Genomic DNA, 19,155 nt, shown 5'->3' with positions numbered 1-19,155 from the left:
GACATTATGTAGGCTATCAGATGTGACATCATATATCTTTCTTCAGTTTGGGGATCATAATTTGTATTCATACTTTGAAGTATATTATAGTATTATACAGTATTATATAGTCAAGCTTATCAACTCACATGAAACTAAGATATTAAATCAGCATGTACAAAATGATATTTTAATCCATAAATATTTGTAGAATTATTAATTTCATGTATATATGGTCTTCTGTCCTACACCACACAAAGAACAGAGGCCATTTTTAAGCAAAAAAAAAAAAACAAAAACCACAATACACAACTCCATCACAAACAACCCTATCACATTTTTGTTTGTCAACCTGTGATAGGACTGAGTTATTCAATACATTTATTTTAAGCCGAACAAAAAAAAAAAAATTGGGGTTGAGTTAAGACATTTTAAACTAAAATAAGGAGACCACAGACACACTTTGGCTATTTGTAGCATCATCGCATAAAAAAAGAGAAAACTGTCAGAAATGTTACATTTGTAGTCATTAAATTAGTATGAGGGACACATGGTATTTATTTCTTTTATAACCAGTATTGCTTTGAATAATTTTCAAACCACTTCCATTGTGTCCGTAACAGGGTTGAGAACAAAAGGTGTCCAAAACAGAAAAAAAATAAAATAATAATATATATATTTATTCCTGAGGTGGGAAAATATGACTTCTTGTAGGTTTACTATGTGCCTAATGTTGTGGCGGGAGTATTCAGACAAGTTAAAATATTACTTAATCCGAAGAATGACCCACAAAACAAGCACGTGGACAGTGCAAAAAGACAAAATTTCCCTCTCAAAAAAGTTTGAAACCCATTCACAGTCATGAAAACAGAAAGTGTAAAAAAGTGTCAATAAAATCAGGGCCGTAACAACAACATGCATTGAGGGGATAATCAATATGGCCAGATTGTGGTGCAGGAATTAAGTTGGTGCAGGAATAACAATATGGTTTAAAAAAGTGTAATTGTTTTGCCTGCTCTGTAGTCTAACAACGCTCGTCAATGTCATTTGAAATAGTCAATTAAATCGATGAAGGCGGGACTCAAATTTAAGAAGCTGAGTGGGAACCTCGTGGATTATTCCAGCACCACACGACAGAAAGCAGTTCTGGTTAAGAGTGTTTGTGTCATGTGAGATGTCAGTATCTAACTAAACATGCAATATTTGACCACTGTTTTATGATTGAAATGTTGTACCGACCAACAGTAATTTCCAAGGGTGAAATCTATATTCACCATTTGGTGAAATTTGTAAAAACATTAACAGAGCAGTTTTCTAATGAGGTACAACTTGAGGGCAGTAAATGATTTTGTGTATTTCTTTTTGCTAGCCATGCTGACTCAGTCATGGCATTTTAAAGATACATCAGTGATTAAAAGAAATTCAAATGATATTTGCCTTAATATAAACCCCTATCTCCTGAACCTAACCTTCACGCAATCTGCTCACTGGTCAGTTTTCATCATGTTTCATTACATTAGTGAGGAGTTTTTTTTTTTAATATGCCCCTTACAAGTATAGCCATGCCTGTACACAAACACACACTCAAACGCACATTTTCTTGTTTTAGTAACTGATTTACTGTCACTGTGCACCTTTTAGTTCACCAAATGCACATGAGCAATGCTGACAACAGAAGCCCTTCTACACCTTCATGCACTCACACATGCACAATTAACACAGCAATGTTTTAACCTGATGAGTTCTGTGAAATAAGCTTCCAAGCAAAAGTAGTGACCACTGGCCAGCCAAGGTGAAATCCTCTATCCTCTTGATGTGGAATTGAGGGCTTACGTGAGCTTACAAGGTGTTACTTGGCTTCTCAGCATCTCAGCATCAATCTTTTACAAGACCCTTGAAACAAATGTTCTATTCCTTTATTTATAATGCAAGTTCAACTTTTGATATGCAGTTATCATTTTAAACTGAAAAAGTAATAACAATCGGTTGAAATGAAGGAAATTTCTGCAGTGGATTTCATGAACAACTAATTGGTTCCATGGCATGTGCAATTAGATAAAGTCATCTATTCATTAAGGAAATTCTGTACTGTTATAAATAAACCATTAAAAACTGTTACACTTTTTTGCAAACTGTTAAAACTGTGTATAATTGGAAAAGAAAAGAAAGACTACAACATATAATTTTGCTGCATGTTTTATTTTCTTCAGAAAACAAATAAACAATATAAGATAAACTTTAATTTTTTTGTTATTTTTACATATGCAAATACATCTACAAAACAAAGCTCTGTGACAATGACAGAATTAGTCATAATGCAAGATTTTTACATTGTTCAAGTGACCTGCTTTCGACCATTTTATTTGAATTTACAGCTCGTTGCATGTTATTTTATGAAAAACTTTGGTGAGACTTACTCATGAGACAACAGATTGCCAAAATAAATCCCTTCAAGTCTTGAAAATGGTGTTCAGTTTGATGTTCGACACTTCCCAGGACAGAAAAAAAGCTGTTTTTTTTTCCAAAGGATTTCTTTTTTGTAGCTAAATATATACAGTTGAGACTATTACAACTTGAAGTCCAGTTCTCTGAAATCCTTTTCTCTGTCCTCTTTTTTTAAAATAGGTGATATAGTTGACAAGCAGTGGTTTATGCAGGAGCCACAGAGGACACTTCTGTTTTGGATGTGGAGACTTCAGAGCCATCATCAACTTTCTTTCCAAAGAGCTGCATGATGCATACACGGAACTGCAAAACAAGACAGAAGCAAATATTAAATGTCCATTTCGGTCTGTGAGCTCTTCAACCTACCAAAATGAGTTCAACTAACTAAAAAACAAGCAACCTATGCAAAGCACATTTGATTATTTCATGCAATGCAATGTTACCTGTCGGTTCATGAAGACGTAGATAACGGGGTTGTAGATGGTGGCGCTCTTGGCAAAATAGGCAGGAAGAGCTGCTGCCAGTGGATGGAAGGCATAGCCAGGGTTTGCAGCCGCAAAACAGGCAAAGACAGTGTAAGGACCCCAGCAAACGCAGTAAGCAATGATCATGACAACCACCATTCTAGACACTTCCTTTTCGGCCTTCTGTGTAGACTCTGAGTCCTTTTGCTGCTGAGCGACCTGTTGGAGAAGATTAAAGCATGCTCAGTTCTCCACAGTGGACAAACAACATTTCTCTGTTTTTCAAAAGATGAACTTACTGCGCGGATGGCCAGCCACACAGCAATGTAGCAGAGAATGATGATGGCAAGAGGGAGGAAGCAGCAGGTGACCATCAGTACAATCATGTAGGACTTGACTCCGGGGTCATCGTTTCCTCCAAACACATCGGGTCCACAGGAGGTCTTCAGACCATGAGGCCAGTACCTACAGGGAAGAGTAGAGTACCACAATGGAATATTACTTACACATTGTACACCTTAGTTACACCAGATGTGAGCATTGTTTCAAATGCATCTTGCATCTATTAAAATGGTTACACTTTATTTTACAGTATGTGTACTTTCAGTATACTTCCTATGCACTTACCCAAGAAAGTAATGAGTAATATTAGGTAACTACATACTATGTACTTAAAATGGGTTACGGTTAGGGTTGGGGTTAGGTTTAGAGTTAATACCTAGCCACTGCTGTAGTTATATAGAACATAAATGTAGCACAATACTGTAAAATAAAGTGCTCGCATTATAAAATGATGCTGTCTACATTGTGTCACGTTGCATGTAACCAAATGTATTTGGGTTTACTTAGTCAAATTAAATCATGTTTTTTCTACCTGGCAAAATGTTTTATTTGAGTGTAGTATTCCAATAGCTTTTCTTTTTTTACTTGAAGGAATGAAACAACTTAGAATTGAAAACTTTACTGCAATGCAACAATATTTAAATCCTTACCGGCTCCAGCCAAAGATGGGAGGTGCACACCAGCAAGCAGCCCAAACCCAGGAGAATATAATGCCACCAGATGCCCATTTAGCATCAAACTTGACATTTCCAAATGGTTTGCAGACAACCACCCATCTCTCCCATGAGATGACAGTCAAAGACCAAAGAGCGGCAATACCTGATAAAATGACAAATGCTGACAAATGAGACCGAAAGCATCTGCAACGAGGAAACTTGGCTCTGGGCATAACGTTACTTACCACATACAGAGACCGTGTAGCCCTCGAAAACACACATGGGGTGTCCCAAGATAAAGTAGCCGAAGATCTGGTTGATGACACTGATGGTGCTGGCCAAAAGGGTCTCTCCAATATCGGCCACAGCGAGGTTGACCAAGATCCAATTGAGAGGGTGGCGGAGCTTCTTGAATTTGGCGGTGGCCACCAGCACCAGGCCATTGGTGAAGACTGAGGCGACGACCACAAAGCACATCCACAATGTTGAGAGATTGTAGATCCATCGTGGGGCAATGTGGTAGTTGGGTCCCTCAAAGGGATCTGTGAACAGAGGGGGCAATATAGTATATATAGTATAGTATAATAATAATAATGTATAAAGTGACATTGTTTAGTATTGTAAGTAATAATGTCTAGTCTAACAAAGTTCCTGAAGAAAACGTATTTTTTTTACCCTTTGTGTTATTGCTGTTGGTGTATGTAAAAACCGCCTCTCTTGTTGTGTCATCTCGTCGCCTGGCAGCGAATACTGCATTTCCCCACTCCTCTGCCATTTTGCTAACTTTAGAGAGCATAAAGTAGACACATTGATTTACAATTATTGTCAAATTCCTTGTCACCCCATTCTCATTTGCAAGTTGTTCTTGGCTGTACCTGTCACTGGACGCTCCTCTTCCTGACTTGGTGGTTGACTCCTGCTTTGTCTCTGCTTTCCCCGCTTGTGGTTGAGATTGCAACCCACAAACTGACAGAGAGGGTCAGAGACATTTTATACCAGCTCATCGTCCCAAAGAGTAACACTGTAACTATATTACGTGGAACGAATTAAGGCCAGCTGGAGTTACAGATGTCTCGTAAAACAGGAAGCCCCCCCTCCTCAAATCTGCATGGAAATTATGGGTCTTAACCTACTGGGCCTGACCTCGCATATTCACAAAGACATATGGGATGAAAGCACATCATTGGTGCGCATGCGCACAATACAACAAGGACACTTGGAGTCAAAAGGTAAGGCCTAATTTTGAGGTTAATCTTCCTTAGATAAGAGGTGCTTTTAGTGTCACATTCCAATGGAAATTGCTTAGCCCCTTCAGGCTTAAATGTAGAAATTACGATTGACTTCTCTTTGACTTTTCAAGGTTTAAATCCTGTCTAGCACAGTGTAACTCATTGAAATTAGTTATTTCCCATTGAGTTGATTTGGTCTGGGTGTTGAAGATATTTCATAAAAATTGCGTAAAACTTGGCAATACACACTTGGCGGTGTGTAAAAGAAAATGTTGGGACAATTTCACCACAAAAATAACTTGCTAAATAATTTATTTGTCTTATTTTCCAGTGAAGACATTTTTAAGACAAGATACAAGTACTTGCAAAGAAACATTTTGTAAAGTGATAACACTTGTTTTCAGAGAATATATCTACATTATTTATTTTTCTTTCTTTTTTTAAGCATAAAACTCACAAAATTTTGTTATATATATATGTTAAAAGAAGAAAGCAAAATTTGCCACTGTGGTAAGAAAAATAAATGTAATTAAAAATACAGTCAGAAAACAAAATAAATTTGAGATTTACATATTTCAGTTTCATAACAAAATTCCAACAAATTGAAATAAATTGCATTCAATCTTTAAAAAAAGACAATAAAAAAAGAAGTTCTACTGATTTATTTTAGTTAAAAATTACACAAATCAATTTGATGGAATTTTGTAATGAAATTCAAATGTGTAATTCTTAAAATTGGCAACAATATTGTTTTGAATATATTCTCCAAAAACAAGTCTTTTTATCTTGCACACCTTTGCTTCTCGAGTAATTTCATCTCGTTTTAATGCCGTTTATATATTTTTACAAGCAAAGAAGACAAAAATAATAAAATGATTTTTTTTTGCAGTGTTTGAAAGGAAATTATACCATGAATATTTAAAATTCGCTCTACAAGGAAAAGGTCATGCAGAAGAGAACGCTGAGCTCTTATTTTGCTGCATTTTTATTTTCATTAAAGAAAAAAAAACACATTACATGCTGTACATTGTAAACTTTTTATTTTTTTTTATCATTTTTGTTTTCTTACAAGATGGCCACAAAATTCAAGTTACAGAGACATAATTACATCACCATTGAACATCAATGTACATTATAATGAGGTGTTTAGTTTTCACTGTTGGTCATTCCATGCTGAGTGTCACTTTCCCTCAAACCAGTGATATACACCTTTCTGAATAGCTAGTGGATAGCGGACAATGGACAAATGATTGCGTGAAAATGTAACACCTTTTAAACTGTAATTTTCAGTAACAATTCATTTGTGTGAAACTTGAGAAAGTGATGCTTTAACACACACACTGTCATCCAACAAGGTATTTTTAATCTCTCTAGGGGAATTACTGGATGCAGAGTTGTCAAGAAATGGTGAGGGTAAACAAGGAATATCAAATGTCCCATTTTCATCTTTTTTCCCATGTGATCTGGCTCATTATCATTGCTCTCAGATTTGATGCAACTTATGCAGGTGCCACAGAGGACACTTCTCACTTCTCACCTCAGAACCATCATCCACCTTCTTTCCAAAGAGCTGCATGATGCATACACGGAACTGCAAAAGAAAGTTTCCGTTAAGAAGATTTCTTAATATGCACAGGGTTATACAGCACAGACTCACCTGTTGGTTCATGAAGACATAAATAATGGGGTTGCAGATGGTGGCGCTCTTAGCAAAATAGGCAGGAAGAGCTGCTGCCAGTGGGTGGAAGGCATAGCCTGGGTTTGCAGCTGCGAAGCAGAGATAGAAGGTTTAAGGACCCCAGCAAACACAACAGGCCAGGATCATGACAACGACCATTGTGGACACTTCTTCTCAGCTTTCTGTGTAGTCTTGGAATCCTTCTTCTGCTGAGCGACCTGTTGGAGAATGATGCAATGCAGGTGCTTAGTGCCATTTTACGAACCGTGAGAACCTTACTTGCAGGACCCATGAGACAACTTACTGAGCGGATTGCCAGCCACACAGCAATGTAGCAGAGAATGCTAATGGCCAAGGGGATGACACAGCGGGTGATCATCAGCACAACCATGTAGGGCACGACAACAGGGTCCTTGTTTCCAATAAAGACATCAGGGCTGCAGGAGGTCTTCAGACTGTGAGGCTAAAACCTGTTAGAAAATAATGGATTCAAATATATGCTTCCCTGCTGTCCACATTCATACTTGTATTGGAAGAACTGCTTTAGTACAGTTCAAAAAGTAGAATTCTGTCATTATGTACTCTCCCTCAAGTCATTCCAAACTCATTCGACTTTCTTACTTCAGCGGGACATGAAAGGAAATGTCCCGTTTGCTGAATCCAACACAATGGCAGTGCATGGCATCTCTTTGTAATGCTTTCCAAAGTACCCAAAAGTGTCATAACTGTAGTCCATGCGACTCGTGTATCATATACCAAGCCTTCTGAAGTTGTGCGATCACTTTGAATACTGGACAGACCGTAAGTGAATTAGTTGTTTATTATCAAATTAACTTAAACCATTAATAAAGTACATAAACAGTGCTAAAATCCAATATGGTGGCTACAGATATAACTTCAAACCTTTATTGGTTCTTGTGACATAACATCAAGATGTTTGGTCATGAGACGAGTCAGAACCAATAAGGTTTGATGTTATTGATGTAGCCACCATACTGTATTTCAGACTTACGTTATTTTCTGTTCATCATACAATGTCATCATGTGCATTTGAAGACTTGATTTATGACAACTATAATGACAGTTTTGGATGCTCTATTAAGCGCTGAAGTGAGTTACTGTCATAGTATTATCGTCCCATGTCTGTTTTGTGTGTCGTTGTCTGTCTTTGTGTGGGTGAACAGTTTTGGTTGTATTCTTCGTCTGTCTTGATTCATATCTGGAGTATGGTGTCTGGGTCCGGACTTCCTGTCTGGTTTTTGTTTTTATATATAAATCCTCTTTTTTAACTCTGCTTTTGGGTCCTGCCTCTGACGTTTTCGTGAGAAGTTACCATGTGCTGCCATTGTACTGAATTCAGCCAAGGGATATTATTTTTTTATTAAATTATTTCCTTTTGTGTTCCGCCAAATGGGTAATACGGGTCATACGGTGTAACAAAGGTTCAGGTTGGGCGGATAATGGAGGAAGCAGGAACCGGTATACATCTTTTACATGAGTCCATTTTATTCACAAATGACCAGCAAGCACTGTAAGGCTTCACTCAAAACATTAGACTCTCTCGCAGGGGTCAGGCATGAAGACTCTGGTCTGTCTGTCTCTCTCTCTGTGAACTGGCCGTATTGTTATCTCCTCGAGATGGTAATTAGTCACAATTCATCTCAGGTGGATGTCCTTACTGCTTTCTCCCTCCCTCCTCAGACAGACGCTCGACCATGCCCTCATCTCCACATACGGGTTTGGAATTTTCATTTTTGGGTGAACTATTCCTTTAATAAAATAGCAGTCAAGTGTCCTTATTGTAGGAATTGGGGGTCTGTATGTCCATTTTACCTGCTCCAGCCAAAGATGGGAGGTGCACACCAAAAAGCAGACCAAACCCAGGAGAAAACGATGCCACCGATTGCTCATTTAGCATCAAACTTGACATTACCAAATGGTTTGCAGACGACCACCCATCTCTCCCATGAGATGATAGTCAAAGACCACAGACCAGCAATACCTGTTGATTGTGTTGTTAGATGAAAGGATTTCAAAAGTTTTGTCCAAAAATATTTATCTGCAGTTGTTATTAATGCTATTAATCCACAAAAGGAGGTAGAACCTTTTTCATATTTGGCAACTAAACTATGGAATAGTCTCCCTAACACTGTTCGGGATGCAGACACACTCACTCAGTTTAAGTCTAGACTAAAGACTCATCTATTTAGCCAGCCATACACCTAATTTATCCATCAAATAACAATTAGGCTGCTTTTGTTAGGTCTGCTGGAACCAGAAACCTCTATCATGATTCATATCTCGAGGTTACCAGAGCCGGCCAGATCCAGCTCCGTTCCTCCTTGGTGTCGGACTCCACAGCTAGGTGTCGCTGAGATATGATGACTAACTACAGCTGGTGCTAGCCAGACATCACTTCAGTCTTTTGATTTCAGAGGATGAACTGATGCCAACTCCAACAGCAAGACATTGGACACTTCATTTGCCACTGCCTGAACCTCAGAGTTTAGATGGACCCCTCCAAACCTCACCGAAATGATGCCGGTTGAACTGCAATGCAGCTCATTAATCTCTGCCTGCATCACCTTTGTCTATTGATGGACTACATTCTTGAAATGGAATATATAGACTATCATTTAATTGACAATAAAAGCATTCATCAGCCAATTAACAAAGGACAATTCATCAACGTGAACTTCTGCATTTAATCCAGGATGGACTTCAAAGGCATTAGTCATTAATCTTAAAGTTCATGAAAAACTTTTTTTTTAAACACTGGAAATTAACGCTTTCTTAATTTACACATTTTAAACCATGACTTGCACTGCACATAAATAACTAATATTGGCATGTTGTTTGGCCAGAGGGGAACTGGCCCCCACAGTGAGCCTGATTCTCCCAAGGTTATTTTTCTCCATCATCCAACATCTAATGGAGTTTTGTGTTCCTGGCAACAGTTGCCTTCAGCTTCAGCTTGCTCACAGGGGTTCTAAATACAATTATTGTTTAATTTGTATACACAATTTTCAATCATATTTTATCAAACTGCACAATGTTGACTCTAAGACTTTATAGATATTACAGTTTCATTTTTTTGTTAATGCATGACTTGACTAGACTTGAATTTACGTGACTGCACATTGTCAATAACAATGGCTCTGAGCTTAAAATAACTTACCACATACAGAGACAGTGTAGCCCTCAAAAACACACATGGGGTGTCCCAGGATAAAGTGGCCAAAGATCTTTTTGATGACACTGATGGTGCTGGCCAAAAGAGTCCCTCCAAGATTGGCCACAGCTAGGCTGACCAAGATCCAGTTGAGAGGGTGGCGGAGCTTCTTGAATTTGGCAGTGGCCACCAGCACCAGCCCATTGGTGAAGACAGAGGTGACAACCACAAAGCACACCCACAATGTTGAGAGATTGTAGACCCATCGAGGGGCAATGTGGTAGTTGGGTCCCTTAAAGGGATCTGGAATTGAGAAATTAAAAACAATACGGTTGTGGTCTTGTATTGGTGCGTGATCTCACCAAATATCCATTCCAAATAACCAGCCTGATCTTCTGTAAAGCTGCTTTGAAACGATGTGTGTTGTGAAAGGTGCTATATGAATAAAATTGACTTGAACTGACTTGACTTGACCTTCCCAGAAATCTTCCTCTTATGCATTTCTAACCTGTCGTCCCATGTGGCAAAATGCACTAAGAGTTTACATAAAGGTGAAGAGACCAAAACTTTGAAGCGTGCCTATGCCTGTCCCATTACTTTGTCACTGTTGAAGAGTTTAAGGCCCACAAAACGCAATAGTTTGCTAACCTACATACCTTTTGAGTTTCATTATTACATGCGCCAATCACAAGGAGCCATCCTTACAAATGTGCTGGCATGGCTGAATGTTATGTTTTCTTCCATAACATTTTTGTTGAGGTCATCATATCTAATGCATGAAGTCTGCCCTACATACGACTGGTCATATTCCCTTCTACTGTCAGGAAATAATACTGAGATTGCCATTTTAAAGGCTCACCCTTGGTGTTATTGGAGTTGGTGTAGGTGAAGATTGATTCCTGCGTCGTATCATCTCCTCTTCGCATTGCAGCAAACATCGCCTATCACCATTGTTCTGCCATTTTATGTAGGTTGCTATAAAGCCCAAACTCTTGTAGTCATTTGTTGCTAATCAAGTTTGGGCCTCTGGTGCTTCTACTATCTGCTATCTCTGGCCGACTCACACTGACTCTTGTCAAAGTGCTTTTATACTAAAAAAAAAGAGGTTGCCCTGGCTTAAAGGGTAGAGAACTGGTGAGGACAAAAGTGCCACCAGGAACCGAAAACAAAGACTCATTATTAAGGCTTACAGAAGGCCTAAGCTATTGTTGCATCCAAGGATTGTTGAAGCCATGACAGGTTAACTGAAACATTGTGCCATGGCATTTGGCACAACCAGGCATGCAGTGATTATGAGGTGACATGGGCCCTTTGACAAAAAAAGGACAGACCGCTTTTAACTAAGGATTCTCGTATGGGCTCTAACATACTTGTATTAATGATGCATGAGATACAAAATAATGTAGAATTTGTACATATATTCATAAGAAACATGATTCTGAATAGCAATAGATTTGAGTTCTTTGGCCTTGTAACAATAGTGGAAATCTATTGGAAACTATTGGAAATCGTTTTGGTGCTCTGCTTTTTGGACAGCAGCCTATTTCAAAAGTAAAATACTTTGTATAATTGTATTGTATATTATACATGGTATTGTTTAGTACATTGCACATAGTACCATACATTGGCACATTCCCACTCTGTCCCATGTACAGTAAGTTGCATAGACATAGATTAGGCATACATGGGTCTAAATTCAACTATTAATATCATTAAAGGACCTTTAATGGATCTTTTTTTTTTAGCGTAGGCCATGTCAAAACTTATTGAATTAAGTGTTTCTTTATTTTCTTTCTAATAAAGAAATATTTTTTTTTCAATCAAATTGATGTCACTGTAAACACTGTGCAATCCAGTTCACACCCAACAACACTTAGTCAATCACTGACATTCACTTATGTCCGTTTAAAACAAATGTGACACAGTTTTGCTCAAATGTCCATTATGCAGTTGGTAACTGTAAGACAGACATGTAGGTTAGAGTCAGAGTCCAAATCAGCTTATTGGGACAACCGGGGTACCCATGTACCCTTCACACAAGATCCTAATTAGTATTGACAAGGATGCAGCCCAAACCTTCCTAATCCGAATGGATTGATGGTTCAGTTTAGGGAAAGCAGGGTTTATCTGAAAGTCTTGATGAGGTCAGTTTTAATCTCTCCCTGTTTTGGACAATAGACTGTTTTTTTCCAGTCATCAGCTACTCCATCTACTGTAACAAAGTGGAGCGGGAGGAAGTGAACTCTAGGACATGAAGAGACCAAACCAGGGCGACAATGGAGCCGGCATGAAAGACAAAAGCAGTCTGTAAACTTTTTATTTTATTCATTCTTTCAGTTGTTTGTTATTCCAGTCTTTGTAAATGAAGAAAAATAATGTCATGATTTCATTCTTTAGGGATAGATATATGACACATAAGAGAATGTTGATATTTATGTTCATGTGTATTTGTTAACTGGGATTTTTAATGTCCTCTTATACACTGAAATTGAAGTTAATTCAAATGAGTTTAAGTGTATTTGATTGTTGTGATTAATGCTTTGGTTGGATAGAGAATGAAGGGAAGGGTCTCTTTTGATCACAATGTAGATCACAAACATATCCAGAGATCTAGTTAAAAATGATGTTTTCTGCAAGTGTTTTCAGCTAAAGCATGGGTCAGCACTCAGTCAGTCAGTCGTATGTCTGGAATTCCGCTAGTTCTGAACTATTCGTGGTTGGTAAAAGTTCACTACTAGCAGAACTCGGATATACACCTGAATTTTCGACGAAAACTCAAGATAATAGCTTAAGTTTGGTCTCGCATGATCTGCCATTGGACAACTGCCCACGGTATTTTAAATTGAATGTTTGTTTTACGATTTTTTTAATTGAAATGGAATTAATCCATATAATTGATGTTAAGTTAACATGAGCAAAGTTTGATTTCACTGCTCCTTGTTGCTCTAACATCATTTGTGGTTTAATTTCTAGACTTTCTCATTTAAGTTCATCTTGTTCATGATGACATGATGCTTTGGGAATGAGAAACACTAACTTTATATTCTTTCTTGTGCTTTTTTCTCTTTGGTTTGGAAGCAAAATTATTTAGGGTAAGCATGCGTCCTCATATCATCAATATGAGCATTTGTGAGCTTCCTTTTTCATTGAACCACTGTGCATGAAAGTTCAGAAGTGTTATGCAGCTGTTCAATGCAATTCAGTATTTTTTTTCTTTACTTGTTTTTTAGACCATTCCTGGATGTCTTGCCTGGGTGTAATTTAGCTGTGAAGGACTACAGTGCATACCTGATTACAATCTGAAATATAAGATGCTTCTCTGTTTTTATGGTTCATTTGCTGTAAAATTGTGTGCTTACTATATTATAGCGATCTGTCAAACATGGGACGGTATAAGAACAATGTAACATATACAATATAAATAATTGTAATTTATGTTTACTGCACTTCAACTCATAAATATAACAACATTTCTTTCTTTCTTTGCATTTATTTAACATTTGTAATTATAATAATGTATATCTACTCATTCTACACGTATAGCAAGCCAAGCCTAAGTTAGAAAATCCTGTCATTGAAAGCAAAAATACCTATGGGGCTTATGTTTATTATTTACAATCATTGTAATAATACTTTTCAGGAGTGGTTATGTCCACAGTATGAGGTTACATCAATAATGGGTTTATTTCTCTGGTGCAACAGAGGAGACCTGGGTGACTTGAGATGAAGTAGAGGACTCATCTTCCTCAATACTCTTGCCACAGACCATCTTCATCATACAAGAGCGGAACTGGGTTTCAAATAGAGAGAAAAAGAGCAGCACATATTACTTAGAAGAATGAGTTTGATTTTTGTCGTTACTGTAAATATGATATTTGGGAGGGACAAGCTTCAAAAATCTAGTTCTACCTGTTTGTTCATTAAGACGTAGATGACAGGGTTGTACACTGAAGAGGCTTTGCTAAGGCAGGATGGGATGGTTGCCAATCTCAGGTCAAATACTTCACCGCGGTGGGAAATCATCCATAGAGAAAAGCTTGCATATGGTCCCCAGCACAATAAGAAGCCAAACACCATCACCACAACCATCTTTGTGACCTCCCTTTCGGCCTTCTGGGTCGAAGCTGAATCTGCTTGAGCTTTGGCCGCCTAGTGGACATGCAGGGGATATTACAGCAACTGGCAACACTGCACAAACTCATATATTGTCTGTTGTCTCCATCTGGTGAGCAGTTATAACTATTGTTATTAAAAAAAAAAAAAATTATTATTAGTGGAATATTCCAGGTGCAATACAAGTTAAGCTCAATCGACAGCATATGTGGCATAATGTTGATAACACAAAAATGTATTTCGACTCTTTAAAAAATAAGAAGCAAATAACAGCGAGGCACTTACAATGGAAGTCAACGAGGCCCATTTTTGGAGGGTTTAAAAGCAGAAATATGAATATTGTAATTTTATAAAAACACATTGATTGTTCTGTAAAAAGAAAATTGTGGATTATTTGAGTTGTTTAAATCACCATTTTTACATTCTTTGAGTGTTTTAGGGTTTGTTGACATTAGGGTTGTCATGGCAACGAAGCTGTAAAATTGCCAATAACTTTACACAGAAAACGTTAGTAAGTGGTTTTATCACACTAAAATCATGTTCACACACATATTGGTTACGTCTTGTGGATATACTTTTGAAATAGTGAGTATTGTAACGTTTATGAATTGACCCCCATTCACTTCCATCGTAAGTGCCTCACTGTACGCTGAATTTGTGCTTTTTTTAAAGAAAAGGAGGGACGATATCAAATATATTTTTGTGGTAATCGATAGTATGCCACAAATGCTGTCGATTGAGCTTAACTTGTGTTGAACCCAGAACATTCCTTAAAGTTTTGCACATAACACATGCCTAAACCTAACCACAATTTCTAACCCCTTATTCAAACTCTAAACCTAAGCATGATTTTATTAGTAAAATACATTTTGTGCTCCAAGAAAGTAAACCTACGAGGGAAGCACAAGCCTACTACAGGTTACTGACATACATTGGTATTGCATACATACTGTAAATAAATTCCTTATAAAGTGGATAGGACGCTAGCTAAAATGTTATCTCTGTGTTGTATCAATTAGAATTTCTGTTTGTTGATTGTTTGGTCCACAAATCATAACTTTTCGTATGAGCCATGAGTTATTACCAGTCGTCATGAGCATATATTGTTCAATTCCATGACTTCTCCATGCCTGGAAAACACCATTTTTTAAATCTTCTGATATTTCCATGTTTTCCAGTGTGTGTCCCAAAGCATTTTTCAAAGAATAATTTTGGGTTCAATACAAGTTAGGCTCAATCGACAGCATTTGCGCCACAAAGATAGTTTTAATTTGTCCTTCCATTAAAAAAAAGAAAGAAAGAAAGAAAGAAAGAAAAAAGCAAAAATCAAGTAGACAGAGAGTGACTTTCAATGTAACTGAATGAGTCCAATTTTTAGAGGGTTTCTAAGCAGAAATGTGAAGCTTTTAATTTTATACAAGCACTTACATTCATTCTTCTGTTATAATTCATGTATTGTTTAAGATTGTTTAAGTAAGTTGTTTAAATCGCTGTCTTTACTGTCATTTTTCACATTTCAGTTTTTGTTTTCCATTCCACTGTAAGTGACTCTAGATTCGTGCTTTTATTGATTTATCTTTTAAAGCAGGGACAAACTGAAACACATTTTTGAGGCAATCAACATTCCACAAAAGCTGTCAATTGATCTTAACTTGAACTCAACCCAAAATATTCATTTAAACAAATTTATTAATTTAACAAATGCACAATAAATGGCTGAGATTTTATCAGTTGTGTTAGGGATACTGTTGTTATGATTGGCTTTATGTGCTTACATATTGCATAAAAATAAAGAATTGAAAGAATGAGCATTGCAAATTGTACTCACTGATTTGAGTGTGAGGAGTAGCTGACCATAACAGAACACAATGCAGGTGAGGGGAACCGCGAAGCAAAAGCAGAACAAGAACATGACGTAGGACTCATTGTTGTACTTGTTCCCAGTCGTGTACCAGTCAGGACCACAAGAGCACTGCAACCCTTCAGGTATGTACCTGTAAAACAGACCTCATTGAGGCATTGCGACACCTCCACTCACACTTTAATTGCAATAAGAAAAACCTGCTTTCTAGAACTAGTTATATAAGACCCTTTCCCACCTACATTCCTTGTACTTTTCCCTCAGTAACTTTCTAGAGGAGAACTCTTACGAGGAACGGTACACCCAGGGAGACTTTTCATCACCGTAGTGACGTCATCTATGAATGACCTTTTTTTCCTGACGTTATTTGGCCACATGTTTCAATAGCAACACCAACAAAATCAACAACACTGATGGAGGATACCAGAATCAGAGCTACACTTTTGTTTGTTTAGGGCTGTTTTATACTAACTTTGGCTTTATACTAACCCCATCAGTTAATGGGTTACACAATAGTGGTTTGGATGAATGAAACTATCTGAACAGTTTAAAAAGCACCTTATTTCATTCTCACTTCATCCACCCTTATACAGCCTCCAACGGCAGCATTTTCCAGTTTCTGCACAATAAACGTATTTTGCAACACAATCTTTTACAATAAAAGCTTTTATGACTCAGCATAAAATTACTGTACTGAAATACTCACTCATTGACTTAAAAAAGATGTCTTGATGCAAGTCAACCATGCAGTAACAGATCATATTTCCCTTATGTAAACTAGATTTAATGATGGTTTAGTGTGTAATAAAGTTAAATTACCCACTCTCGATAAATATCTGATCATTTATATCCATCATCCCAGGAAAATGTTGATGTAGTAATCCAGAAATCACTTTATTTTCTTTATAGTCACAGTTCAGATGCGATGAAAACTCAAATAGCGTCTCTCGATTAAGCCACACACACACACACACACACACAAACACACACACACACACGCACACACGTGAAACGGGTGATTCTCTTTGGATACTTGGTTTCTTATATGTTATTTCTGTTAAGGGCTTGTAAAATTAGCGCAATCCTCTGAATAGCAGGCTAGCAGCTAGTTTGTTCCTCTCCTTTCTTAATACAGAATTTTGACCAATCACTGGCTGCAGCACCTCCAACAGTCCCACAGTTTCTGTATGCCCCAAAAGTATCTACCCTGGAGTAGGAGCTAAAAATGTCCCCTAAAACTGATTTGAGGAACTATAAGTCGCTTTGAATAAAAGCGTCTGCCAAATGAATAAATGTAAATGTATACTGTAGTTCCTTAGGTGCAAAAGCCAAAAACCAAAAAATGGGATCTAGTTCCACTAGTGGGAAAGGCCCTATAGGAGTTAAACAAAAGGGATCTAGGTGTTGATTATCTTCAAGTTCACTGGAGGCAATTTAGGCAATTCAGTTTCAGTGACATTCATATTAATATTTGGTTCTGGTGACTTACCGGCTCCAGCCAAATAGTGGAGGGAGTGAGGCTGCCAGTGCACCACACCAAGGAAGGATACAGCCAATGATGGCATGAGTGGTCTTGAAGGTAAAGTTTCCAAGGGGTTTGCAAATGACCAGCCATCTTTCAACTGCCACCACAGCAAGAGACCACAAACTCACCATACCTGCAATAACAGAGAGAGAAAGGGTGTGAAAAGACACATTTTGATTCAAGCACAACAAGAAAGAATTGGATTAGATGTGGAATTTAACAAATGTAACACTTCTTTTTCACTACATGTAACAATTAGTTTTTGGGTATTTAATTGTTATATGATAAACTTTAAATATTTTACAACAATCTAACACAGAATTATTCACAATGATGTTGATACATGTTGCATAAATACCTCCAAGTGTTGAAGCGAAGCCCTCGATTTTACATCCCAGTGGCCCAAAGATAAAGTACTTATGCCAGAAGCAGTAGAATGCTACAGAGGAGCCGAAAACTGACACAAACAGGTTGGAAATGGCAAGGTTCACAAGAATATAGTTAAAGTGAGATCTGAGTTTCTTGAATTGAACTGTGCAAGCAATGGTTAGGGTGTTGATTCCAGTTCCTGCAACGAAAAGGAAGAACATAAAGACAGTCATGACCATATATACCCCATGGTTCCCTAAGTGGACCTGGGGGACCAGAAAAGGGCTGAGCGCTGTGATGTTGTTGGTGTCTAAAGGTATGGGGATGTGGAAGTCTTCTTGAAACTCTGGCTGTTCTTTCCTCATCTTGCTTGAAACTGGCAACCACTCTGCAACGTTTTGAAGCTTAAATCAAGTGTGCTTCTTTCCTTCTGCGGATTACTGCAGCATTGCAAAGTAAAAATTGGCTATTTGCTCTTCGGTTATCAGTGGATGAAGTCTTCCTCAAACTATTGCAGGGTGATCCCTCTTTTATAGGGATCCAAAAGATACCATTGTGCTCCTCCCAAATGGTCTTAATGGAAGGATTTGAGGTATGTTGTTATCTACCAAACACACCCAATTTTGTGCATGTACACACATATGGATCCAATGGCACACATATAACTACATTTGCGCAGTGCAAGACACACACTTCACTTAATCTCATTTCCAACACAAAACCTGATTAATTCGGATCATCTCTTTCACCCTGCAGTTTGGTTCTGTGTTAACGGTGGCAGTTAATCTGCCTCACAATGCAGATAAAGCAGCTAATCACTCGCATTTAACCCCTCTATAATCTACTTCCTGTTGATATTATCTCCAAATTGTGCCTGGAATAATGGCCTTTGTGAAGAGTCTTAAATACTCAACAGTTGGATTGTCCTTGACACTCATCTCTAGATGGCTCTTGAGAAAGAGACTGTTGGAAAGTGAATGGTCAGAAATCTGCAGCTTATAGAGGGACTACATCATACCTCTACATGTACAGAGAAGATAATAATACTGTATAGGCTACTATTTTGTGTTAGCAAATCAAATTGTCTGCATATAAGTAATAATTTTGCAGTGAAGTTCTGCTTATCAGCTCTATGAATTTCATTGCATATACAGTATATTTATTTTTCTGCTAACGCATGTAAAACACATTGGAATGTCCATTGTCTTATATAGGCAGAATAATCTTGAATTTCTAATAGTTATTATTGATGACTTCACAGATTTTTCTCCCTTGTTTTGAGGTATTTGCTTGATTAAGCTATATATATATATATATATATA

At 37.6% G+C, this 19,155-nt stretch overlaps 2 protein-coding genes and 1 pseudogene across 2 annotated transcripts; all 3 read right to left on the bottom strand.

Annotated features, from left to right (window-relative positions):
* Positions 1 to 2,234: 2,234 nt before the first annotated feature.
* On the bottom strand, positions 2,235 to 5,461 carry LOC127632370 (red-sensitive opsin-1-like). Its single transcript, XM_052110923.1, has 6 exons — positions 4,562 to 5,461; positions 4,132 to 4,428; positions 3,881 to 4,049; positions 3,188 to 3,353; positions 2,868 to 3,107; positions 2,235 to 2,727 (listed from the first exon to the last, which is right to left on the bottom strand). Exons 1-6 carry the CDS (start codon positions 4,680 to 4,682, stop codon positions 2,629 to 2,631), a joined length of 1,092 nt encoding a protein of 363 aa, XP_051966883.1. The 5' UTR covers positions 4,683 to 5,461; the 3' UTR covers positions 2,235 to 2,628.
* A 349-nt stretch (positions 5,462 to 5,810) lies between these two features.
* LOC127632410 (red-sensitive opsin-like) lies at positions 5,811 to 10,927 on the bottom strand (annotated as a pseudogene).
* Positions 10,928 to 13,464: 2,537 nt separating this feature from the next.
* Positions 13,465 to 18,236, bottom strand: LOC127633044 (blue-sensitive opsin-like). Its single transcript, XM_052111911.1, has 5 exons — positions 17,823 to 18,236; positions 17,429 to 17,597; positions 15,907 to 16,072; positions 13,875 to 14,114; positions 13,465 to 13,755 (listed from the first exon to the last, which is right to left on the bottom strand). The coding sequence occupies exons 1-5, from the start codon at positions 18,196 to 18,198 to the stop codon at positions 13,648 to 13,650; spliced, it is 1,059 nt and encodes a 352-aa protein (XP_051967871.1). The 5' UTR covers positions 18,199 to 18,236; the 3' UTR covers positions 13,465 to 13,647.
* Positions 18,237 to 19,155: the final 919 nt, after the last annotated feature.

This window comes from Xyrauchen texanus, chromosome 39 (genome assembly GCF_025860055.1).
Source record: "Xyrauchen texanus isolate HMW12.3.18 chromosome 39, RBS_HiC_50CHRs, whole genome shotgun sequence".
Classification (NCBI taxonomy): Eukaryota; Metazoa; Chordata; class Actinopteri; order Cypriniformes; family Catostomidae; genus Xyrauchen; species Xyrauchen texanus.
This window is presented reverse-complemented; position numbering and strand designations above follow the sequence as displayed.

Coding starts and splice junctions, on each gene's coding strand:
- LOC127632370 (XM_052110923.1), bottom strand. CDS start 4,682: ATGCTCTCTAAAGTTAGCAAAATGGCAGAGGAGTGGGGAAATGCAGTA. Junction 4,429..4,561: donor CAACAGCAATAACACAAAGG/GTAAAAAAAATA, acceptor CTCTGTTCACAG/ATCCCTTTGAGGGACCCAAC. Junction 4,050..4,131: donor CTACACGGTCTCTGTATGTG/GTAAGTAACGTT, acceptor TCATTTTATCAG/GTATTGCCGCTCTTTGGTCT.
- LOC127633044 (XM_052111911.1), bottom strand. CDS start 18,198: ATGAGGAAAGAACAGCCAGAGTTTCAAGAAGACTTCCACATCCCCATA. Junction 17,598..17,822: donor CTTCGCTTCAACACTTGGAG/GTATTTATGCAA, acceptor CTGTTATTGCAG/GTATGGTGAGTTTGTGGTCT. Junction 13,756..13,874: donor ACGTCTTAATGAACAAACAG/GTAGAACTAGAT, acceptor TTTGAAACCCAG/TTCCGCTCTTGTATGATGAA.